Below are 26,632 nucleotides of genomic sequence, written 5' to 3' on the forward strand. Positions count from 1 at the left end.
GGTACCAAAGTTTAAAAAGCAACCAAAACTTCCTCAAATTACTTTCTCCCCTTAAAAATGAGGCTTCATTTAAAATTATTCCCCCTTCAGTGTGTCCATTTATTTTAAAAAGGAAAAAAAATAAAGCCTTTACCTTGTGTTTCGCTGAATGCTGGATGAGCTCTGTAATTAACACTTTGTCCTGTTGCAACCTTCGCTTCATAAGCTTGGAGCAGTTGATATTAATGGCTTCCAAAATGTGGGATGTATTGTATTCCACAAATGGCCGGCTATCAATTAGCAGCACTTTTTCCGTTCCACTTTCCAGCAGAGCCACCAACCTCTCAGTAACAATTTGAGTTCCAATCATCTCATGGGCCATGACAACAATAAGTCCTCTTTTCCCACCTCTCTCTTTAATTTGCCACGATGATGTAATGGTGGTGTGCTCAAAGGCTCAGCCACTCCATTGTACTAGAACTGTATGAGGTCAGGCTGGTGGTGACTGGCAAAAGGAGAGTTAAACCCATTTTCAGCAAGAGCCCTCCAAGTGAATGTCTCTTTCTCTTTCCCGCTGATGTGCTCTTGCAAAGGACTCCTTCCACAAAGCAGCCCCTCACATCTGATTCATAAAGAGATGACTGGAATAACCATGCCACAACAAAAGATGCTTTAGGGCGGCCAGTTCGTTACATCATTCTTTACCTTTGCTCCCTCGCTCCAACAGCTTCACACTGAACTGAAAAGCCTACACGAAGGGAGAAAGACAGACAGAAAACAAAACATGGGGTCAAAGAAAGAAAGAGCATCAGATTAGAGTGAGTGTATGATTCATAATATTTACTCCAATTAATCTAATTCCACGCTTGATGCATTGTTTTCTTGGAACAAACAAACAAAAAGGACAAATAGGTATGGTTTCAGAAAAATGTAGTCATGATAATTCAGTTTTAACTCAAAATATAAAAACTCAAAGATGAGAAAACAAGACATATTTATGAATTATAATCACCTGGGGCCCAGAACTAAGTGACTTGTAGTATGAAATTAAAAGAGCTACAAAAAGCTGCTTGAAGCATTATATTCCAAATGGGTTTCCTCCATTTTATTTGCTTATTTCTTGAAAACCAGCACAAAGAACAACAGCCTAGACCCGGTTAGCAATCCCATATTATAGGGACAAAAAATCTTTTCTGATGGCTTGAGTATTACCGCAATGGTAGGAGTGTGTGCATATGTGAGTGCACACATGCATGCACACCCACCCCGCCCCCTCCCGCCGCCAAGGCGCAATAGCAGCCCAAGGAGAGGCAGGAAAACAAGAGGTTCAATAAATTTCAGCTGCCTTCTAAGGAAGAGGAGGGACAAAAATGGCTGACACGCTTGTCATACCAACTGCTGAGCTAACTGCTGGGGCCTGAGATGTACCCAGTTCCACCCAAGGCAGTTTCACAGCTGTGACCCTGGCCAGCCAATCCCCTCTAGTCCTTGACCCTCCAAAGGCTTACCTCTCACTTTCTTATGTCTTGTTTTTTTTTTTTTTTTTTGGTGTGGAAGACTGGCCCTGAGCTAACATCTGTTGCCAACCTTCCTCTTTTTGCTTGAGGAAGCTTGTCACTGAGGTAACATCTATGCCAATCTTTCTCTATTTTGAATGTGGGACACCACCACAGCATGGCTTGATGAGCAGTGTGTAGGTCTGTGTCCAAGATCTGAACCCACAAACTCTGGGCCACTGAAGCAGAGCTTGCAAACTTAACCACTACACCACCAGGCTGACCCCTTATGCTCATTCTTAATGATTTTTTTAATGATTTTTTTTTTTTAGGAAGATTAGCCCTGAGCTAACTACTGCCAGTCCTCCTCTTTTTGCTGAGGAAGCCTGGCCCTGAGCTAACATCCGTGCCCATCTTCATCTACTTTATATGTGGGACGCCTATCACAGCATGGCGTGTGAAGTGGTGCCATGTCCGCACCTAGGATCCGAACCGACGAACCCCGGGCCGCCGAGAAGTGGAACGTGCGAACTTAACCGCTGCGCCACTGGGCCAGCTCCACCCCCCCCCCCACCCCCCCATTCTTAAGAGAATCACTGACTCCCAGCCTTGGAAAATCTCACACCTTAAACTAGGACTCCAGGTCAACAACCTAAACATACAGAGCCCTTTACACTGGATCCAATGCTTCCCTAGTCTCGCCAAATTCCTATACTTCACCATCTCCTAATTAACACTAGTCAGAGTTTGGTGCCCATAGCTTGGACCTCACCCTGGCCTTCGATATTCTCTGATTCCTATCTCCCCTGGTCCATTGTTGCTTATATGAAATCCTCTACAACATAAAACTAGCTGTCTACTGTTGGCCTTCAACTTCTGGAGGATAAACTATTTGATGGCAGAGGTTTTGTATATATTTCTTACCTTCACAGTGCTCTGCACATAAGATACTCAGTTTACACTGTTACAAGTAAGTAAAATCCTCCTTGTTCCAAAAGCGACTTAAGATACTGAATAAACAAATAATTAACTGATTTCAGAGCAGGATGGTAGAACCCTCAAATATCTCTGGGTCCTACTTCCCAATTTCAGACTTACAGTTAGAAACTCAAGCATGGAGAAGAGAGAGCAGGACATAAAGAGAAGTGGCCTCGTCATTGGCCTGTTACGTAACTTTGGACAGATCACATAACCTCTCTGAACCACACTTTCCTCATCTATAAAATGTAGACCTCATCTATAAAATATTGGCCTTGTCTCCTCACAAAGTTTGTTTTGAGGACAAAATTATTTAAGTTATCTAAAGTGAGTAAGTAAATAAGCACCTACTCATCAACAGAGAAAGGAAGAAAAATGCTCTAAAGACGCCAGTGGTGAACACAGCTGCCTTCCATCTGGAACCTAAAAGCCATCGCTCAGCAGATAAAAACAGAAGCAGTTCCATCCTCCTATAGTCCGGCTTCAACCAAGCTGCGCCCTTTCTCACAGAGCCAGACACACCTAGAATTAGAAGGTGCCTGAGAAATCATCTCATCCACCCCCACATTTTACAAATCAGCTCCACATAACACATTATTTGTCCATTTCTTGTCTTCATTACATTAATGTATTTGTTTTAGTATAGCTTGATGGCAATGAAGTACAAAAGTCATCTCTATCTGCAACTGAAGAAACTAGAGCAGAGAATTTGTTCTAGTCAATCGACAATACATTTTTGCAAAGCACCTACCAAGGATATAGCAGTGACTCAAGTCCTGACTGCTCGGTGGGTGACACAGCTCACAGAAATGTAAAGTCCTGTGCTCAGACCGTCTGATTCCCCAACGAGAGCTCCTGCTACTGGGTCACCCTGTTTCCCCTAAGTATCTCTTCCCATAACGAAAGTGGACTGAGAGAGAATGACGTGACTTGTCCATGAGGGTGCCCAGGTGGCACAGAAAGTGGAAATCCGAGAACAAGAGCAAGCTGATTCCAACAATGGCACTGAATCTCCGAGTCTGATTGGCTCCTCTCAATGATAAAATCCGGATGGGACAAAGCAGCTATCTGGGTTAGCAAATCGCGGGACAAAGGGAGGGAGAAGACAGCAAACATGCAAAAGTTGCATTAGAAAGTTCTCATCTTTGCTTCCCTTCAGCCAACTCTCCTAAGCCCAAATCACTGAAACCAAAGACAGGCTACGGCCAACAGTCCTACCGGGCAGAAATGGTCATTCTCACCCAGAGCACCAGAGTCATAGTTCCAGACACAAAAAGACCCTTCCCCGTCTAAGAAAAGGTCTGGTCCAAGTGCCCCTAATGTACGGATGTAACTGAAACAAAGGAGTGGACGCGAACTGAGGATAAAGTGACATTTTCATGCTGCAGGGCCAGCTGGAGCCCTGCTCTTATCTTCATGCCCAAGGTCTGATTTTCTGTAATCCTCAATCGACTATGTGAGAGGCAGAGTCCTGCCAAGGGGGTGTGGAGGGTGGGGTAACAATAGCCTTAAACCTTTTTCTTTTACAGCTAGAGGATTTTGGTTAAGTCCTCACTCAGACTACAACTCTAATCTAGAAATTTCCCTGCATTCACTGTTCTTCTGAAGAATGTCAATACCCTGAGATGAGGGACATGTCTGTGACAGTTTTGTTTTAAAAAACTTTTACATCAGATAAGATTGAAAAGATGAGAAGAGAGTATTTTATGGTTAGCAAAACCACCAAGCTACTCTTACCCAAAATTTCTACAGGAAGTCAAAAGGAATAAAAATTCTTTGAACCACAGGGGCTCAAGTGCCTATAACAAAACCCAGGAGAGGCTGGCTTTGCTATTTATCTATTTACTTCGCCAATTTTTAAAGTTTTAATTAATTTCTTTCCTTCCATTTTTAACAAGCAATATATCACATGGCTCATAAAAATAAAAAATATAAAAATGTATATATACTATGAGTATGTACGGTTTATTGTGTGTCCATTATACTTTAATAAAGCTGTTAAAAATTGCTATGATATTGCAACTCCAACAAATATATTTAAATGAAAACAATGAACACATTGAAAATCCTTCTCCATCCTTCGTCCTCCAACTGCCCAGTAGTGCTGCCTGACCCTCGCAACTGCTAATCACTGTTGATAGTTTCTTCTGATTTCTTCCAAAGATTTTTTTTTTAATGAATACAGAATAAAATACAACTATATATTCTTCTCCTTTTCCTTCTTTGTTCAACTGGTTATACAGTATATACACTGTTGTGCATTTGCTTTTTCTTTCACTTAAAATACCCCAATTTGATTTTTTTCTGTATTTAATTAGAATGTGATACAATCTATATATGTATGGGTCTTTCATACATGCACTTCTGGAAAGCTAAATAAAACAGGTAGTACTTAACCTTAAAAGACAACTCCTCCTTTCCCCTAGCATTACACCTATTCAATCAGCTGTTTGCCTGAGGATCTGAGAGCTGAAGTGGAATCTCCAACAGTGTGCTTGAAGGGTAGCAAGTTGTTTCACAACATCCTAATGGGGGAGTGTCCTCTGTAACTACTCTGAGTTAAATGTGATGGTGCACACTCACGGAAGGATGGAATCATCTTCTAAAGGATACCCCGCTGTGACTTTGGCTGTTCCTACTCAAAGAGAGGGCAGCATCCTGAGTTCCTGGGGGAAGGAGACACCTATATGATGACTGTTGGGCCGCTGAAGGTCAAGGAGCCACCAGTGTCATGGATTGAAGCCTCCTGCAAGACACCGAAGGACTTGCTGGCGGCGGCGACGGCCACCGTGTCACTCTGCTGCTGATGCTGAGCCAGGCCCTCATGGCCTTCCAGCTGTGCAGCCCTCTTGGGAAGATGCTAGGGGGTCCCTGGCCCACCCCACAGCCCAGGAGATGGGCCGGTGGCCAGGGCAGTGGAGAGACTTTCTTCTGAGGAGGAGACTGATGGCGTGTCCCAGTTCACCATGGAGCAATCTGGGAGGGGGCAGGCCCTTCAGAAGACGACTAGACAACCCTTCGAAATACATACAACAAAGTATGCTATTTCTCAAAAAAAAAGTCAATAACCAGTATTTATCATAATGAAGACTAGTAACTTTAACTGGAGCCACTAAATAAATATTTGCGAAGTGTCTCACTTTCAGAAATAAAGGTTTTAAAAGACTTGATTTACGAAGGGAAAGAGATAGGCTGAGACAACATTTTAGTATAACAAAATGACTACACAGATCAGGGAACGAAATAGGCAAATTCCCTAAAAAATGCCAATTTTGGTATACTTTACATGTCAGAAATTAATTTACGTTTTATATTTTGTAATATTTAATATTCACATAAGTTGTACAAGAACCTTCCCCTTTAATATAGAATTTTTAAAGTTTTTTTGTAGAATATCACTTTAGATTCCATTTGCTTACCTATGGAAATGTATCTACAACTTTACAATAGAAATCAGTGGAGTTTTATTTATTGAAATTCACTCTACAGCCAACTTTGCAAGACCATCAACAGAGTAAAGTACACTACCGAATGAGTTACGTCAAAGAGCCGTAAGTCTAGGACTATTTTAACGATAAGGTGCACAAGGGGAACCTGTTTGAATTGGAAGAACGATACAAAGTCCAACTGTATAAACCAATATTTGCCATTAGAGAAATTAGCTAAAAGGAAAAATGTTTTATTTTGATTTTCTTCAGGACCTGTAGCCTTTAAAGCTAGTGCCCAACCAGAAAATTTTTTAAAGATTAAGGTCATTTTTAAATGATTCTTTTAAGCTTCTCCCTCCCCTTCCCAGATGAGGTGTGATTCAACTTTCCAGACACGATCCTGGCTTCCGGGTCAGTCATCCTGACACTGGGTATACCCCACCAGAAACAAGGTGAGAACCTCTCCCACACACGGTTTTCCCCGTCTTCCCATGGGTTATTTTCTGCCAACACAATAGTTCTCTGTCACCAGGCACTGCTGCCCCCAAACACCCCTCCTGAGGCCCACATCGAGGCCTAGAGCAGGCAGGGTCAGGCACAGGCTCCATGAGCAGGCCCACTGGTCTGAAAAGCAGAATCCATGAGGAGGCAGGGGCCACCCTCACAGGCGTGTTTCCACTTTAAACACTTCTTTTACAAAGAACATCTCAGGAGAAAGAAAAGGATCTTATGGCTGTGGGGCACTTACAAGTCCTGTTCAGTGAGGAGAGCAACTGAGCCTTATTTGGTTGGGTTTGAGCTCAAGTTCAGATTCTCAGAGAATTTATGGAAAGGACATAATCAGGTGAGAAGTTTAGTTTTATTAAACAACAAGCCAGTCTTAAACTTTTTTCCTCCAATAAAAGTAAAGAAGTAGGCAAGAAGATACACCAAACAGCCTTTCAGCAGAGCCTTCAACATAGCCTCTCAGTAACAGAAAAAGTGAACAAATCAAAAGGGAAAAAAGCAGGCTACGACGTCTGGAAGCAAGCTAAAACATCTTAAGACTTTGACCATCTTGATTCTACATTGATTAAAGCAATTCTGCCTCATATGCTGTGGGTTAACCCCGACAGAAATTCTGAGGCCTGATATTTGGTAAAAAATATTCAATTTTAAAAAACCCAAAAGCCACTCTCACCAAAGCCAAGAAAGCTATCTGAGCTTAATGTGTTTCTTCATTGCCTATTAATGTCGACCATATTTTCTCACCCCAAAATAGAGGACACATTCTGACAAGTGGTGGCAATAACGGTACAGACCGCAGGAAGCATGTCAGATAATCCTGGACACGGAGACAACATTGTTAGCACCGTAAAATCCAGCCACTGTCACCAGTTTACAGCACTGCTGAAAGAGGCCACTCCTATCAGAGGCTGAGGCTGCTCACACACGTCTCAAGGAGCCAGAGACAAAGGCTGGAAGAGCAGCCATCCTTCAAAGACTGAATACAATGTCTTTGCTTCAGGCACAGAGCAGCCAGGCAGAGTCCAGCTCTCGGAGAAGCCTTCTTCAAGCTCCTCCTAAGGAGGAGCACTGCATGACCAGTACTGGCTCAACCAGAGCCACGGTCCTCCCTTCTCAGCCCTGCCTCCTGCTGATGCTCACCTGTTTCACCAGCTGCCCTTCCCCATCCTCCTGACTCTTCTTTCCCTCCCCACCTCCTCTTTCCTTCCACCACACCATGTATCAATTCTAGACACACTCCTTGCCCTCAAGGCTCCCTCACTTACCCCTCTAAATTTAATGCTTCCTCCTGGCACCCAGCCTGAAAACCAACGACTCTACAGAAGAGGAGCCTGGATATGAGGTGGTCTTGAGGGAACGGGAATGGAAGAAGCTCTGGGTGGAGTCGCTGGGTGAGAGAAAATGTGGCCAGGGGTTGGTTTAATCTGAGAGTTCAGGAGAAAACGTATTGGAAGGATATTTGCAATAAAGCCGGGCTGGAGGCAGGAGAGGAGAGATTGAGAACAAACTGGACAGAGGTCAGGTTTGTACATCCTGGTTTTCTTGAGCATCTGTCAGGCCTAGCGTAACTTTACAGTCAACTAACAGCTATGGGGCCCCTAGTAAGTTCCAGGCACTGCTGTGGAAATACAGCAAGAATGAACTAGGCCCAAGTTCCTGTCCCCCTGGAGTTTCTAATTTAGTGATGGGTGATGCATAATAACAGCAACAACAAAAACATATACACTGTATATAGGTGGTGATGTGCCATAGAGAGAAAATAAAGCAGGGGAGGAAGAAGGAGAGTCGGGGTGGGTAGTTAAAATTTTTAGAGAGTAGTCAGAGAAGGCCTTCCTCTGATGTTTAGTAAAGATCCTGCAGGAGGTGAGAGAGCGCTATGTGGATACCTAGAGACTGCGGCTCTCTGCCCACGTCAAAGGTTTGAGGTCAATGAACGTCCCAGCCAAGGTAATGCCAAATTGGGCGAATGCCAATAAAATGTGTGGCAGGTGTTCAGTCTTTCTTCAGAACTATGCTTTTATCTATTGGAAATAAAGCATTTCCAGGCACTTGAACTTTCAACTTCAGTGTGAAAAATATACATATACAACAAAGTTTAATATAGTTTCTTTCTTAAAACTAGAAAAGGAGAAGCTATGGTTCCTATATTAGTGCATTACTTGGCAAAGAAATGAAAAGAAATACTGTAGTAAGAAAGATTACTATCAATGTTAATTTAATACAATTCTGCCATTTCCACAAATGTGTTGTACCTAACAAGAGGATCTTGGCTTTATAGCAGAGAATGTAGTAAAATATCAAAGACATGTTAAATGAGATGTATGCTCGAACAGATACATACAACAAGGAAGAAGTCTAAAGGATATTTACACTAAAATAAAGAAAAATGCTTTCAAGGAGCTCTCCTTGCCAGAAGATGTATGAAACACTTACCACAAGGACTCTGCAAGTTAGATTACTATATTCGAGGGGTTGGTAATACTAATACGGGTTTATAATCTTTATCCACACACCACCTTTAGTTCACTCCACCCCCAAAACAACAAAATTCTACTACATGAAAGATAAAGTATACTTTGCTGACAAAGAGCTAAACTACAAAAGATGTTATAACTAGGGTAAACATCTGGACAATTTGGAACACAGTCTAATGGGAGAGAGGATATAATTTAATTTTTCCAAAGATCAGAAGGCTCTAGGAACAAGTAATGGAAAACAATTAGAAATCATCAACATCAAACCTCCCACCACCCCCACTTGAGCCCAAGTTTGTAACAGCAGTATTCCAGAATTTTATCTATGCTAAATCTCTTAATAGTAAAATAAGCAAAACTAGAATGCCAAACTAAATTCTCTTGAAGATAATTTCAAAATGGTTTATAAGGCTCTTTTCAAAGTGACTTACAAGAAACTACTTCACGTTTCAGTGAAAACACATGTGAAAAATATTGGAAAAATCCTAAATGTGCAACAGAGGGGGACTGGCTAAGTAACTTATAAATTATGATGAATTCTGCAATACAGCATCATGCAACACTTGAAAATGATGGTGGTAAAAGAGGACTTCTTGACAGTGAAAGATGGTCATGATATATTAAGAGAATAAAATCAAGTTACAGAACAGTAGGTAAAGTAGGACCTCAAACTCCCACATACATACAAACATTTAGGACAGATATATTAAAATGTCATAACAGTTTCACTTGGGTAATTAAAGGTAACTATTTATTATATTCTTTTCCGTAATCTTGGAAAATACAAGAAAAAATACGAGAAAGAGGGCATGACATACACTCAGAGGTGGGTACTATGGCTGCAGGAGTCCTGCCCGCACTCCTCTCATCAGGACTGTCAAGAAAGTGTGGGTTCAGGTGAGGTCAGAAGACGGGCAAAGACAATATAGGGAAATTGATGTTTACCCCTCCCCAGGTAAAAGACGAATTTCTGCTTCACAAAAGGACTTAAAAAGAATTATTTTCAATAACAATAATGTTTGAGAGGGAGGGAAAAAAATGAGAAAAAATAAATTTAAATCACACACTTGTGACTATCAACCTGGACTTTTAAAATAGGTCAGTTAGGGTACGACTCTTTTAATGAAAAGGTGTCTTCTGTATACAAAAAATTTATAGCTAGTTTTCTTTTTAGAATTAATATATTCCCTAATACTCTTAAAATGTATTTCAATTTATAGTTTCCAAAATAAACTTGCTAAATCATCGCAAATGAAACACAGTATGACATTCATTCCTCTCACTGGAGAAGCACAAACTCTTTTAACAAAGTATATACAGCAGCCTCATCACTATTCTCAGCTCCTAAACAGACACGCACAACAAGACTTGAACACATTCCAGGCATGGCCTTCAAGCCTGGACCACACCTGCTTCCAAGGCCCCGAGGCTAAAAATAACTCTGGGGCCTCAAAAACGGGACACCAGCCAGGCCCAGGGGTAGCTGCGGGCCCCTTGCTCAGCTCCACTAACAGTAAAAGCAGGAGCTACAAAACTCGGCAATCACAAAAGACTCCACCACAGGCTTCTTTCTGTCTCTCTGTGCCAATCACCTCCATCCTAGGCCGGCTCAGTTTCTTTGCTCCCTGGTGCCAAAACTCATCCTAGGAACTTAGAAACAAGGGAGGTTTGATGTTGTATTGTTTTTTGTTCTTTGTTTTTTTTTTTAAAGATTTTATTTTTTCCTTTTTCTCCCCAAAGCCCCCTGGTACATAGTTGTATATTCTTTGTTGTGGGTCCTTCTAGTTGTGGCATGTGGGACGCTGCCTCAGCGTGGTTTGATGAGCAGTGCCATGTCCGCGCCCAGGATTCGAACCAACGAAACACTGGGCCACCTGCAGCGGAGCACCCGAACTTAACCGCTCGGCCACGGGGCCAGCCCCTGATGTTGTATTGTTTTAAAAAAAACTGTGGACCAGGACTCGGGAGACCTTGTTCCTAATTTCAGCTCCTCTATGAAGATGCTAAAATGTCATAACAAGAGTCACTTGGCAACCCCAAGCCTGTTTTTTTCCTCACCTGTGAAAGGAGGAGTCCCGTGATCACTGACCGTCTTAAGAATTATTTCACTAAGAACATGATGACATCGCTGTCAGTGCATCTCAGGTACTGTACTAGGGACCAAAGACCAGGGCTGATTTGATCATGAGCAGTCATGCTGAGTCAAGAGTTTATATCCTACAACACACAAATTAAAATGGGTAACTGCCGGGCAATGGCTCCACAAACAGCATGGCAACTGTTCCAGATAATTTCTTCTGTGGTGGGGGATTTCCGAGGTTTGCTGAGACAATGACTTCCCCTTCTCTGCCGGCCCATAGTATGCAGGAGCCCCCTCTGGGAACGAATCAAGAACGCCAGGGAGGCCCGGGGGCAGAGGAAGACGGGGTGGTGGCAGCAGCAGCATCACTTTCAGTCTGGGCTCCTTGGCTGTGCTAATTTAAGTCACTGCATCTGTCCTCACACTTGACCTCGGGGCCCCGGGAGTTGGCAATATCAGGAACGGCAACACAGGGCAAAGTGGGTGACAGGGCCAGGACCCGGGCCGAAGAACCACAGCGCCACAGGACAGCAAGGAGACAGAGTGCGGCAGAGCAGCCGAGACGGGAGTCAGAGCATTCCCTGTCCTCATCCCACAGTTCCTTTTTCCACTCTGTCCTTTTCACCTTCTCTCTTCTCCCTGTAATTTGGCTCCATGACGTCATCTAACTGCCGTGTCGTGCCCTTGTTTGTTCTTAGAGGCTTTGCCAGTTCCCTCTCTCCTCTTCTCCTCTTCATATTCATCTTAGTCTCTCTCTCCATGACTATAACCAAGCCTCTTCCTTTCTGAGCTTAAGCCCTTATCACTAATCCATTTTCTGTTTTGGGGGGAACTGCCGAGCCCCTTGACGTGGTGCTACTATAGTGAGTAATCATAACTGTGACACAGTCATCCATGGATTCAGGTGTTTTATCAACCTGTAAAATCTTTGGTTATTTATTACTGTAAAATAAAAAGTTTTATTTTGGAGGAGAGAGGTAAAATTTCCCCAGTTTGGTATTTCACACGTGGGCACAAGACTGAGTAGAGATGATTAATGCAGTATCTTACATTTTCATCAGCCCTCAAATGCCCTGATGACCTAGATACTGAAGGCTTAACCCTACCTAAACCTCAGAGGAAGACACAAATTCTCAACGTTTTCACACCAGATTATTTAGAAAACGAACAAGAGCTGAATTATTTTATAACCTAGTGCTCAGATTCTTACAGCAGAAACTCTGCAGGTGTAGACAAAGTCGCCTTCATCAAGAGTTCTAATGACACCTGTGCCAGCAGCGGCCCTGCCCCCACCACCACCAGCCTGGGCGGGGCGGCCACCAGCTCTCTTCTCAGCTGAGCACAAATGCATCCAGAGCACCTTCCAAGAGCAATAAGGAAAGGCAGAGTGGAAAACTAAATAACTACAGGCCCTTATCTCAGCTCTCAGTAACTCTACTGGCGAATTTTTTAAAAAAAGGATCTCCCACACAATTTGAATAGCAAAATAAATAGTAATGGATTGTAGCCCACAGAATAAAATAAACACTCATGAGTCCAAAAAAAAGAGATTTACCACAAAACAGTTGCTCTAAAATCAAAGTTCGAGAGGATGGTGTTTCCATTTGCTATTTGGGGTTTTTTTCCTTTTTAAAGAGGTTATTCCGTCATCTTTGGATGGGACTGTACTTTGCTCCCTCTATAAATTCTGGTGTGATGTCAGTCGGGTTTGGGCACAACACACACAGCAGGGAACACCTTCCTATCAGTCTCAACTTCCCACTCTGAAAAATACCAATGAGTGCTTTTGGTCACCAGTGAGTAACCATACCAATGAGTGTACTGGTGTAAGTTAAACTAACAGGTTTCCAAACCAATACGGAGCACTGTGGGAAAAAGAAAATGGACGGCAGGTCCCTGATATTAACTCATTGAGTAAATAGTTGAAAAATGACATTTGGACAAACATAAAAAGATAACGTGCTAGCAGATGCACAGCAAATCAAAGGGGAAGGCTTCCTAGGGTTTTGAAGGAAAAGAGGGGCGTGTACTGCCAGAGAGAAGAGGGAAGAAAATTCCAGAGGAAGAAAACGCTCGAGCAAAGACAGAGGGATAAGTTGTGTGCAGATTTTCCTGGCTAGAGCACAGATTATATCGGCGAGTCACAAAATAAGCTGGTGGAATAGACGGGGCCAGCTGGGGAAGTATCCCGAAAGTCTAAAGCCGTCTAGGCCACCATGAGCTTTAGGACGCAACGTGAGAACACCACCGGGGGAATCCCACTCTGCTAACTTTCTATGGATTGAAACGAGGAGAAAAGGAAAGCGAGAAGACTCACCAGTTATAACCCACACCTAAGGATGGGCTCTGCCTAGAATGGTGACTATCAAATCTGACAGGAAAGGAAAGATCCAAGAGACTGGTGATGGTCTAAACCCCAGGCAGTATCCTGGCACAGAGTACTCCTTTATTAAGTAGCTGACTTCTTGACTGAAAGTGCCCATGAAAATGGCTATTTAGGCTGCATTATTAAATCATTCCACCATAAAAAACATCTGAAAATACCTCAGTACCCTATCCTGTCCTGCTTCAGATGAACCGATATCCAGCACAGTGAGCAATACGTCCAGGTTCAAGTTTTACTAGTCAGGTCATTGTTTATAAACCAGAAGAATTAGGTGTATTAAAAGACTGAAATACAGTAAAGAAGAATGTAAACAGAGGTAGAGTCTGAATGTTGGCATTATGGTGACTTTCTCCCATATAGTTTTCAGTATATATATGAAACACACACACACACACATATAAATGTATACATATGTACATATATATAACTTTCACAACAGAACACTAAAGTTAATATAGAGTTGCAATCAGTTATAACTCGTGTCACCCACATACTGTTCAGAGGAAGAAAGAAAGAAGATTTGGAAGTCAAAATACTAGAGCCTATTCTCTGCATTGCTAAATAAAAATTATTTTGTATGAATCATTAACCAAAGTAAGTTTTAATGCAGAATTATGGGATTCATCCAGCAGTGACTTAGTAGTGTGCAAACATTAAGGAGATTTTAAAAATGTAATTACATATCCCTCTGACAACCATGCTCCAAGGCATGAGGCATTCCAAACAAAGCAATATAAGTATATACGATGTAGAGTAGGGCAATGTTCGCTTTCCAAAAAGACCACATATTCAAAATTAGAATTAAAAGCAAAATCATTACAAATACAATAAGCTTGCCACAAGTGAAATTTAGTATAAAGCAGACCACAGGATTGTCTAATAAGAAACTTAATGACGTAAATACCAAAATATCTAATTTCACCATCTCATCTAAAATGTAGTCCACGGCACAGACCCTAAGAATAATGTTCACAAGGGTCTACTGTTTGATCCCACTGCACAGATTCTCAAGTAGGTTCAAAAGAAACCTATCACCATTTGCTATCAACACATTTAAGCATCACAGCAAATGAGGTATCAGAGACTAAAAAGGTCCTCTAAGTACAATGCAGTAAAATTTCAGTTTTTTCTCTTGCAAATAGTGTTTGTTCTTCTGAATTCTGGGGTTGCGGACCTTTGCTTAACTCCAGGAAGAGCAGTCAGTGAGTCAGTGGAACAGACACGAGTTCATTTATTGAGCACCTACCATACTCAATTTTCTATAGCGCAACTTCCCACGTCTGTCTAACCACAAGAATTACTTAGGGACTTGATAAAAAATAGGATAAAAATGACCACCCAGGCCCAACCTCTGCAGACTGATACTTGGGGTCTGGAGTGGAAACTGTGATTTTGCATTTTTAACAAGTGTCCCAGGAGGTTCGTAGAAACAGGCAAGTTTGAAAAACAGTGGCCTAAAGACATGTTTGGTTCTCTCACTGTTCAGATTCAACCAGTTGTCAAGACCTACTGATTTTTTGTCTCTCTCACCTCAAGGACACTAAGGTTCGAAAGCTGTGTTTGAATTGAAAATAACGGCAATGGGACTTGCCAATAATGGAAAGAATAGGAAGTCAGGCAGCGACAACTCAAATCTCATAGCTGAAGCAGGGTTTCCATTTAGTCTAGTGCCTACCTCTAGCAGGTTAATAACATTCCTTTTACAAAACGTTAAGTATTTGCCCAAAGTCACAAAATTCGTCTGTGGTGGAACAGAAACTAGAGCTTTTACAGAATTGAACACAACCTTATAGGGCTTCCCATACCCCTACAGGGCTTACCAAACACTTGTAAATTTTAATAGGCTCCTGAAAGGCACAGAAAGCAACAGATTTCAAAAGATGAGATGTAATGCACCCTTTTAACACTTGATGTGTGTGGCTGTGACGAGATGAGGCCTCAGCAGAACGCAGCCTGCCATGAAGTTACAGGTAAATAGCCATGTATGAAATAGGGAACAAAACGAGGAGACAAGCAGCCCTCCCAGAACACTCATGAAGAATAAGGAACCCTGGAAGCAGAAGCTTGTCTGCTTCACTGGGTCACTGTGGGAATGCAGTAAGTATGGAGAAGAATACTAGTTTGTAAATTATAACATTCACTAAAAAGGGAATAACTCAAAAAAGGACTAATGGAGGGGCGTTTGGGCTACTGCAGTAGTTCTCAACCCTGGCTGCACATTAAAATCACCTGGAGAACTTTTAAATATCCTGATATACTCAGACTAATAAATCAGCATCTGGAGAGTGGTACCCAGGCATCAGCACTTTTTACACAAACAGGTAAAGGTGGATTCTTTACCTCCTCCCAAGGAATGGTCACAGAGGACAGGGCACTTGGAAAGCAGAGTTTAAGAGGGAGCAAAGGAGAACTTTGGTGACACACACAATACTGTAATTCATCTGACCTATTTCTGAGGTGTGTGTTTTATAATCTTTGCTGGACGTCTAGGGTTCTAAATACATTAGCAGGTAACAGATCAAGTTCTCAATGTCACAGTTTCTATACTTCCAATAAAAATAACAAAGGAGCACAACAATTCACTCGTGACACCCAACAAAAGACCACAAGGATATGCTGGGGCACAGAGCCCCATGTGGCTTAATGAAACAGTCTGCGGTTGAAGCAATCTGGTTTGCAATCTTTCTTCACTGTTTTTTAGATGTAGAGCTACCAAGAAAAGATTTTTAAAGGTTGGGAGGAGATAAGATAGAGCTCAGTGTTCACCTGTGTATGAGTGCAAGTTAAATATAAATAAAATAAATATCTCCACCCAGGAATTCCCCACTGCTAAGGGCCAATCACCATTACAAGGGCATACAATCTTTTCTCATTCCTCCCTCCAATCCGACACTGTGAAACTTCATTTAGTAAACTGATGATGGAAACCAAGATTTGGGCCTCCAGCCAAACAATCTATATTACATTAAATAAAGGACATCCCCACCCTTCTCAAGGTTGTGCCAGCAGTTACCTAGGGGGAAAAAAGGTGCCATTCAACCAGAGTCAGAAGTTTTTACTCATAATACACTTTATTAACCTACAACAGAAGAAATATTACACTAGAAAATGCTCATTTTGCTCTCTCCCTTGAATAGCAGGTCGAACTTGTGGCTCGTTCACTTAGACAACAGTTTTTGAACATCTATTTGGTACAAGCCTTTTTGTTCAGGAAACTCAGGAGGACACAATCTAAGACAATATCACAGAAATAAAATTTGTACACAGGTACCTGCAAGGCTCAGTATGACAGGAGTGCTCCAAGAGTGGGAGAAGGGAAAACATTTCTAGTGATGATGTCTAGAAATGAGCAAGGAGGTGATAAATCTCACCAGCACGTATTTACCCTGGATGCTCTCCTACCCCAACTCCTTAGGGTGCTACACAATCTCTTTGTATTCATAAATAGCTCTGGCCAAGGAAGTTTGGAGAGACTGGGAACACCACTAGCCAGCAAACTCTTCTATGAATTCTGGAGGCAACTGCTTTTCAACTGGTCCCTGAAGGCTGGCCACTTCCTGCCAGGAAACACTTAACACAGATCCATCTTCAGGAGGCAGACAGGGTGCTGATTCTCATTGTGGCACTGACTTCACAGAGGGAAAGGGGAAGGGGGAAGACACTTCATCTTCCTTCAGACCCCAGGTACACACAGTCCCTTCCCCCAACACAAATACAAACATGAAGAAGAGAGGAATAAAAGGGAGGTACTGGCTTTACAACTCTGACAGTCATCAGACAAAATTACTGACATTATTTCTGCCCAACAGCATCTCTCACATAGCATAAGCAGGAAAAATAAGAGAGGAACTCTTAAAGTTGGTCCATTTTATCGGAAGGCCCCATAAGGTAAGCAAAAGACATAAGCCCTCATGAGCTACACAATCTATAATAGTTATAGACAGGAGAAGTCAGCGGTCTAGACACACGGTCCTCAAGCTTTTTAGTCTACAGACCACTTCAGAGCGGCAAAACTGTCCTGGTCCATGTCTTCCCAACAACTGTTCCCCTGACTACTCTTGATCTCCTACAAACCCCAGAGGAAACAATGGCCAAGAAAGTTCTGCAAAGCTCCATAATGAGATATGAAGCCTAGATCAGAAGTTAGATAGGAGTGTTGGGGCCGGCCTGGTGGGGTAGCAGTTAAGTTTGCGTGCTCTGCTTTGGTGGCCTGGGGTTCGTCGGTTCAGATCCTGGGTACAGACCTATGCACCGCTCATCAAGCCACACTGTGGTAGGCATCCCACATATAAAACAGAGGAAGATGGGCACAGATGTTAGCGCAGGGCCAATCTTCCTCAAAAAAAAAAAAGATACCAGTGTTGAAGGCATGTGCACACAAAAACTTGTACAAGAATGTTCACAGCAGCATTACTTATAATGGCCAGAAAGTCCATCAACTGATGAATGGATATGCAAAATGTGGTAAATATACATACAATGGAATATTATTCAGCCATAAAAAGGAATGAATATTGACACCTGCTACAACATGGATAAGTTTTGAAAACATGATGCTAAGTGAAAGAAATCAGACTCAAAAGGTCACATATTATATGAATCTGTACATATGAAACGCCCAGAATAGGCAAATCCAGAGAGACAGAAGATCAGTGGTTGCCAGAGGCTGCAGGGCGGGGGAGAGATGAAGAGTGACTGCTAATGTGTACAGAGTTTGTTTTGGGGTGTAACAAAAATGTTCTGGAATTAGATAGTGGTAATGGTTGCCCAGTTTTGTGGATATACCAAAACCCACTGATTTGTATACTTTAAAAGGATGAATTTTATAGTTGTGAATTATAGCTCAATTTATTTAAAAGGGTAAATTTTATGGTATGTGAATTATATCCCAATAAAGTTGTTATTAAGAAAAAAAGACAAAGAAAGGTCAAGGAACTATACGAAACAAAAACAAAAAAGATACACGACACGTAAATGGAGCATCTGATCCTCAACTGGATCCTGTACTAGTGGGAAAAAAATGCTATGATGAATCTTGTTGGATCAAATGACAAGACTAGAATGCAAATGGTGGGCTGGACAGAGGTATTAAATCAATGCTAGGTGTACTGGGGTCGACAGCTCTGCTGTGGACAGGAGAGTGTTCTCGCTCTTTGCAGACCCACTGATGTGCTCAGGGATAGAGGCCCATGATGTGTGCAACCTACTCTCAAAGGGAAAAATATATCATATACATGTGAAGAGAGCACAAGTGATAAAGCAAAGGAAGCAAACTGTTAATAGTAGATGCTGATCTTTTATCTTTTCTGTAAGTATAAAATTATTTCCAAACAAAAAGTTTAAAATAAAATATACTCTAAGATCCCAAAATTCTACTTCCAATAATTTGTCTTGTATAAATACTTGCCCAAGTATATTATATGTGAAATATTGTTCACTGAAACATTTGTAATTGTAAGAAGTCAGAAACAGAAACAATCTCAATGTCAATGAATGATGAATGGGCTAAATACACTATTATACCAATGTGGTATTATCCCACATGGCTGTGTAAAAAGAAAGATGGCTATCGCTGTATGTACTGATGTAGAATGGTTTCCAAAAATATATTCTTTGTGAAGAAAAAAGAAAACAAACACAGGGATACAGGAAGAATGGGATAATCCCCAGCAACGAAAGCAATAAAGAACTCAAGAAGCCTAGGAATGTCTTGATTTAGTTAGGAAAGAATTTAAGCCTGTTCTCTGTATTTATTTATGGAGCTAGTTATTTGTATTTGTAGATACAAATACTTTTCTGTCTCACAACATTGATAATATAAACTTTACTACAGAAAAAAGAAACTAATACAATCTCGAATGCCATTCACTCCTATGGTTAACTCAAAAAATGTCTTTAAATAAAATTGTGGTTTTTTTGAGGAAGATTAGCCCTGAGCTAACATCTGCCACCAATCATCCTCTTTTTGCCGAGGAAGACTGGCCCTGAGCTAACATCCGTGCCCATCTCCCTCTCCTTTCTATGTAGGACGCCTGCCACAGCATGGCTTGATAAGCAGTGCGTAGGTCTGCACCCAGGATCCAAACTGGTGAACCCCCAGGCCACCAAAGCAGAGCGCGCGAACTTAACTGCTACGCCACCGGGGTGGCCCCTAAATAAACTTTTTTTAATTCAAATATAACATATATACCAAAAAGCATACAAATCATGAATGTACAGCCTAAAGATCTTGAACAAAGCTAACATACTCATGTAACTACCGTCCTGATCAAGAAACAGAAGAGTCCAGAAGGCGGCCTCATATACCAGCCCAACAACTAATCTCGCTCCCTAAAAGAGAACCACTATTCTGCCTTCTTACACCACAGAGTAGTTTTGCCTGTTTTTGAACTCTTTTGTGTCTGAACGCTTTTGCTCAACATCATATTTGAGCCCATGTTGTCATAAATAGCAGTTTTTCTGTTCACTGCTATATAGTATTTCATTGACGATACGACAATATATGTTTATCCATTCTTCTACTAACAGACCACTTAGGTTGTTTCCAGTTTGGAGTTACCGTGAATTGTGCTGTGAACATTCTTGTACATGTCTTTTGAAGAACTTATGTACACACTTCTGTTCGGTATACACCTAGGAGTGGATTTGCTGGGTCAGAGGCATAATGAGTATGTACAGCTTTAACATAATACTAAGAATTTTCCAGAGCAGTTGTACCAATTTACAATTCCACCAACAGTGTCCGAGAGTTCTAGAGTTCCTCTACATGCTTGCTGACACCTGATATCCTCAAGGTGTTTTTGTTGTTGCATTTGTTTGTTTTTAAATTTTAGCTCTTCTGGTCAGGGTGTAGAGGTAATTCATTGTAGTTTTATTCACATTCTTTGATGACTGATGTGTTGAGCACCTTTAGAAGCCTTTTTAACCTTCCACATTTAGATTCTACAGGTGACCTGGAATTTACTTTTGTGATGTGAGTTAGGGGTCAAAATTAGTTTTTTTCAATATGGATAGGGAATTGATCCAGGATCATTTATTAAAGGGATTTTTCTTTCTATATTGTTGTATAATGCCATCTTAATCATAAATTAAGTATGTGTATGTATTATTTATGTACATAGAACTATATATACACAATATATTTATTATACATATATACATATATACACATATACTTATATATATATATATATTTGTGGGTCTGTTTCCGGTTTCTTTTCTATTCCACTGATCTACCTGTTTATTCTACACTGTACATCCAATAGTGTAAATCCTCTAATTCTGCTTTTCCTCAGTATTATTACCTTGGCTGTTCTTGCTGTTTGTGTTTCCATTTAAATGTTAGAATCAGCTTACGTAACGGTTTTGGACATCTTTCATGAGATTTAGTCCCGGGTATCTGATATCTTATGATGCTTTTATAAATGTCACCTTTCTTAAAATTTCATTTTCTGGTTATTACTGTTATACAGAAATATATTTTGTATATCGATTTAGTCTCTAGGAATATTACTAAACTCTTTAAAAAATATTTTTAACTTACATAAAGTAAAATTCATGTTTTTTGGTGTACAGTTCTCCAAGTTTTGACCAAATGTATAATGTTACCATCACAACTAAGATACAGAACAGTTTCATCACCCAAAAAAACTCCTTCCTGCCACTCCTTTGTAATCAACACCTTCTCCCACCCTCAAACCCTGGCAACCACTGACCTGTTCTCCATATCAATAGTTTTGCCTTTCTAGAATATGAGTTCACTTGAACGATACAGTGCATAAGCTTTTAAGAAGGGCTTCTTTCACTCAATATAATGCCCTTAGGATTCATCCATGTTGTTGTACGTAGCAATAGTTTGTTTATAGGGACATACCACAGTTGGTATACTCATTCACCAGTTGTAGGACATGTACAGTTCCAGTTTTTGGTGATTACGCACTTACTATATTTTTACTATGTGCTGTCAAGTTGACTCCGACTCCTGGTGACCCAATGAATAAGCGATATCCACAAAACATTTGAGTGCAGGTTTTTGTGTAAACTTAAGTTCTCATTTTTCTTAAGTAAACACCTAGGAGCAGGACTGATGAGTCAAATGGTAAATGTACATTTATCTTTATAAGAAACTGTCAAACTGTTTTCCAAAGTAGGTGTACCATTTTGCACTCCCACCAGCAACATATGAAGGTTCCATTTGCTTTGCATCCACACCAGAACTTATTGTATTTAGTATGTCCCTATTTTTGTTTGTTAAGACCATTTTATCATGAGCAGATACTAGACTAACAAATGCTTTGTCTGTACTGAGGTAGTCATATGATTTTTCTACTTTTTTACAGTTAATGTGGTGAACTATATTAATTGATTTTTTAATACAATCAAAATGTTTTTATACATATATTCTCTATTTAATTAGAAAAGCTTGCTTACTTATTATTACACAAATCATGATCAAATCTTAAGCTACTCTAATAATAGATAAGAGGGTACATGGATAAATGGAGTCTAATAATGTTCTAAAAGCTACCATCTAGCCAAAATTGAATGCTCGCTCAGTCACACTTCCTCGCAAATCTTTCCCCACCAAATACAACGCAGATCAGAGAAATGGTGACCAAATCACCGTCATAGAGCTATCTCTACTACTCTAATGTTTAATATGTGGACTCTGAAGCATCCAAAAGGAAAAAGAACTTCCATTACAAACAATATTGACGTTGTAATAATAGTAACATTATATACGTTTAGAAGCCAGAAATGAAATTATAGTATAGAAATAAGTTATATTCCCCATGCAATATAAATAAAGGGATAAATAATGAAAACATGATAGCTTTATATATTATAAATTTATGAAATGCTATCATTTGGAGGGGAAATCTTACGCTCTCTTGATGACATTAATTAATTCTGGCCTACTAATTACCAACCATAAGTAAGTTTTATCTTTTCACTTTACCTGTGTTCTAGTGGTTGTGTTTTTTCACAATTTAAATGACCAATCTATGATCAGAGGGAAGGTGATGAGGAGCCCCACAAGGCCTAGATAATCTTTTGCAATGAAGCCGTCATGTTACCAAATGCATTTTCAATCCTTGAGTTGACTGTATAACTTAGGTTAAGAATGACCTAGGGCGGCTCTGACCATTTTAGCAGCTTCTCACACTGTAGCCCTCTGAAGCTGCCTCAGTCCCCTGCATTACCTCCCCTGTTTACACACTCAGCTATATTTAATATTTTGGCAAAAGAAGGGACCGGCAGTGGTCCGTCAAGACCTGGCAACATGCCAGGAAGCAATGCTGATGTCACAGAGCGCCAAGCACAGAGATGATGCTGGATGAGGTATCTTAGGTTCTATTGCAAGCACTACCAATAACTCACTCTTTCTGAGTCACCATGCAGATTCCTCACCCACCCCTATTTGGTTTACTGGATTCTGCTTGTTTACCTTATTACCTCATAGAGCACTGTTGGCCTTAGAGCATTTTAAGTCATGCCACCATATGGCGATAACATATATCTCCATATAACTTAGACAAGCTCCCTAAAGATTGGTTATGTCAGATAGTATCTATAAGACGCAAAAAATTAAAAATATCAAGTACCTGAAATCTAAAAGCACATCATAGTAGAGTCCAGAGTACCCTTCAACCTCAACCACTACGACCACATCACTTCTTTCTTTTAATTACTACCATAATATCACTATGCACAGGGAATAAACGAATCAGTTGGGTAATATTTCTTTAAAGCTGGCATTTAACATAGCTAGTTTTACAGAAATAAAAATTCCCTGAATTTGGACTGGTGGTTGTTTGCTCCACGTATTTAAAACAACAAATACACTGTCCAATGAACTTTGGCTTCTATTTCCTCACAACTTTAAGTAGGTTTAAAAAAAAACAACTGCTGTCTACCTCCAGGGCAAAGTACAAGCTCCAGCGCACGCCCACCCACACACACACACCCCCACGGCCGGACTTGTGAGAGCGGGCAAAGAAGGAGCTAACCTGTCGGCTCAGGATCTGAAGGTGACACCGTATTAAAAAGAGCAAAACAAGTAAGATTAAAAGTGAGAAAACCAAAGACCCAAAGGAGCTCCAGGTGCAGGGCTTCTTACTAGCTGTCAACAAAGATTTCTCAGTCGAGGGGTGAACTATTACTGAGGTCTCACAGAAATTTTAGATACTAAAGGTCAGTTGGTAAAAGGTAATACTCTCAAAACTCAGAATTTTAGAGTGGAAGACAACTCAGTCATCATCTCGTCCACCCCCTGATTTTATAGGTAATGAGGAAGAGGAGGGAGAGGAAGAGGAGAATGAATCTGAGGCCTCAAGTCCTCTTTGGAGTACGAAGCCCTCCACTAAGGAAGGTGTACCGGTAACGGCTAGAGATGGGAGAGACAACCCTGCAGTTACTATACTCCACTCATCCCATTCCTGCATCCCAGTGCTATGTCACACCTGAGCTGCAAGTAGTTTTAAGTTGCTGATTCATATTTTAAAAAGAAAATGGCATCTTACAACTCAAAAACAAAAATCAAATCACCTGATTAAAAATAATAATATAAATTAGGTTATTATTGTTGTTAATCTCTGCTGTGCCTAATTTATAAATTAAACTTTATCACAGGTAGGTATAAATAGAAGAAAACATCATATATGTAGGGTTTGCTACTATTTATGGTCTCAGGCGTTTACTGGGGGTCTTGGAACATATCCCCCAGAGATAAGGGAAGACTACTGTAATGTAAAATTTACCATCTTAACCATGTTTAAGTGTACTGTTCAGCAGTGTTAAGTATATTCACACTGTTTTGAAACAGACCTTTAGAACTTTTTCATCTTGCAAATATCAAACTCTATAACCTAATGACAACCTAATAATAAAATAGAATTATAACAATATACTATAATAAAAGTTACTGTAGATCTTAGCAACCTCAGCATACAATCTTTTTTCTTTCCTTCTTAAGTTGAGAACTTTCACCTTTTCACTGAAAGGAAGCAATTTATGGCTTCTCTATGGTATATCTGAACTGCCAGCATCACTACTCTTGCACTTTGGGGCCATTATTAAATAAAACAAGGGTAACTTGAACACAAGCACTGCGATACCTCGACAGTCAATCTGAAAACCCAGATGGCTACTAACGGGCAGGGCGCATACACAGTGTGGATACCCAAAGGGAGGAGTCATGTCCCAGGCTGCACAGAGCAGGACGGCTCAAGATTTCATCACGCCACTCAGAACAGCGTGCAATTTAAAACTTATAAGTTGTTTCTTTCTGGAATTTTCCGTTTCATATTTTTGTACGTGGTTGACTGCGAGTAAACTGAAACCACACATAAGGGGGGACTACTGTACTTGTTTCTACCACAATTAAAAAAAGAAAACGGCAATAGATCTCTTACTTTTTCTTGCTGTGTCCCTCCCAACCTTTCACCTTCTAAAGGTGCCAAGAACTGCTCCAGGACACTGTCTTTCTTCTCCCAAACTACCCTACAGAAGCAGCCAGCTAGCACACTGCTCTTAAGAGTCAAGAGGTCAGGGCTGCAGTCATATGAGAGATGGGGAAACTGCTAGGAAAAGACATCAGGTGAACTGACCTCCACGTCTAATTGTGACGGTATCCCCCGGCCTAGGAAATCGAAGACTGGCGTGCTGGACCCTCAGCTGAAGGACCCCTAGAGCAAAGAATGAGTCGTCTTTTACGGGGATTTGTTTAAACCACGAAGAGGAGATAATCAACAGAGATGCTGGTAACAAACTCCTTGATGACCAAGGCCACATGCCATCCTTCTTTGCATCCCTCTGATATCTCACTCTTACAAGTCATTCAGTAAATACTTGTTCACACTGAGGACAATGACAGGCTGATGACCACCGGCAAAAAGAATGGATCTTTTGTCCAGAAAAAAGCCTACCAGAACCAAGCCTCATGCTTATTTTAATGAACGAATTAAGACCATTTCTATAATAAAAATTGCCACTGATCTCACAATAACTCTTATTAAAAAGTTGTATAAAACTACTTTTTCCTTGCAAGCGGATACCACACTGTCTAACACTTGGTACTTGGAAATTTCCCCTCCAAAATACTGTATCTCTTTAAACTAACATCACACTAATTACATGCTATAATGAGATAGCCACTGGCAGCATCTAAGATCCTGCCACACAGGTCATTCATTTGCCAGAAAAAAAATTGCTTGTCTTTCGGTCGAGTCTGTAGACAAGAGAAGGGGTTTCCCGCTGTACATGATTTTTATTGGTGGTTATAAAACCAAAAAGCTATAAAATCAAGCTTCCTGAATATTTACATTAACAGGCTCTTAGCCATTCAGTTAATGAAAACGAAAACAACTGCTTTAATTACATACTTAAAAGGGCTTCAGCAGAAGGAGAAGTCTCTAACTGATATTTGTATATTCCATGGTAATGAAATTAGATGCTGCCTCTAAGCTGTTTAAAGCAGCTGTGAAATACGTATACACACATGTATTTTATTCTTAAAAATACACCCCACTTGCAGATGCCTTTTGGCTCCTTAAGTGCCACAGTTAATAATGTTCATCTCCAGGATCTCCCAAGACCAATAAACTACAAAATAAAATGCACTGGGATCCTTCTGTAAGATTTTTGTTGGATAGAAGATTAATACTTTTTAGGTTAACATTTTAATAGCCTCTTTTATAAGCAGTGTAATTGCTTTGTAATTGTTAGAGTTGGGAATATCATTTTCAACTCACTGTATATCTAAATGTATATAATCTTGACAGGATTCTGTAGGAGGAACCAGATCATCGTTCTCTCTGAAACACAAGCAGAATCTCATTGTAAGGTTCTTGAAACACCAAAGGTTCTGCCTCATTCAAGTAAAGTTTGGTCGCTAAATGCATGAAGGGAATCACTTTCCTTTAGTTGTCCTTTCATTTCATCTAAGGCAAATACGCAGTGTGCACACTATTAACAAGTAAGAGCTACCGCCCAGCAAGCAAAAGGGGATGTTCTAGCCAGTTTTTAACAAGAGTGCTTAAAACGCCGCCTCTGTTGGCACAGAGGGCATTTTCTCAGAACATTGTACTGAGGGCATTTTGATTACAGACTATACATGTGTATGTTCCCCTACTAAAATAAAAATGCAATTAGTTTTCCATTTTCAATGGAAATTTGGGGCAGAATATGAGTAACCGCCAAAAAAGGCAAAACCTAATTTTACCTTTAACCTTCCATATCATCAAGATCTTTATTAGAGATACTATCCAGCTATCAAGAAGCCTAAAAAACACCATTCCTGCCTA

The 26,632-nt window shown here is 40.6% G+C and overlaps 1 protein-coding gene across 13 annotated transcripts in view; it reads right to left on the bottom strand.

Moving 5' to 3' along the window:
• DUSP16 (dual specificity phosphatase 16) overlaps positions 1 to 26,632 on the bottom strand; it is a 95,067-nt gene that overhangs the window by 41,275 nt on the left and 27,160 nt on the right. For all 13 annotated transcript variants that reach the window (XM_044775142.2, XM_070494271.1, XM_044775146.2 and 10 more), the window contains one exon: positions 134 to 727. In XM_044775142.2, coding sequence (XP_044631077.2) covers positions 134 to 361 — 228 coding nt within the window. In that variant the 5' untranslated portion in view covers positions 362 to 727. The remainder of the gene's footprint in view (positions 1 to 133; positions 728 to 26,632) is intronic.

This window comes from Equus asinus, chromosome 22 (genome assembly GCF_041296235.1).
Source record: "Equus asinus isolate D_3611 breed Donkey chromosome 22, EquAss-T2T_v2, whole genome shotgun sequence".
Lineage (NCBI taxonomy): Eukaryota > Metazoa > Chordata > Mammalia > Perissodactyla > Equidae > Equus > Equus asinus.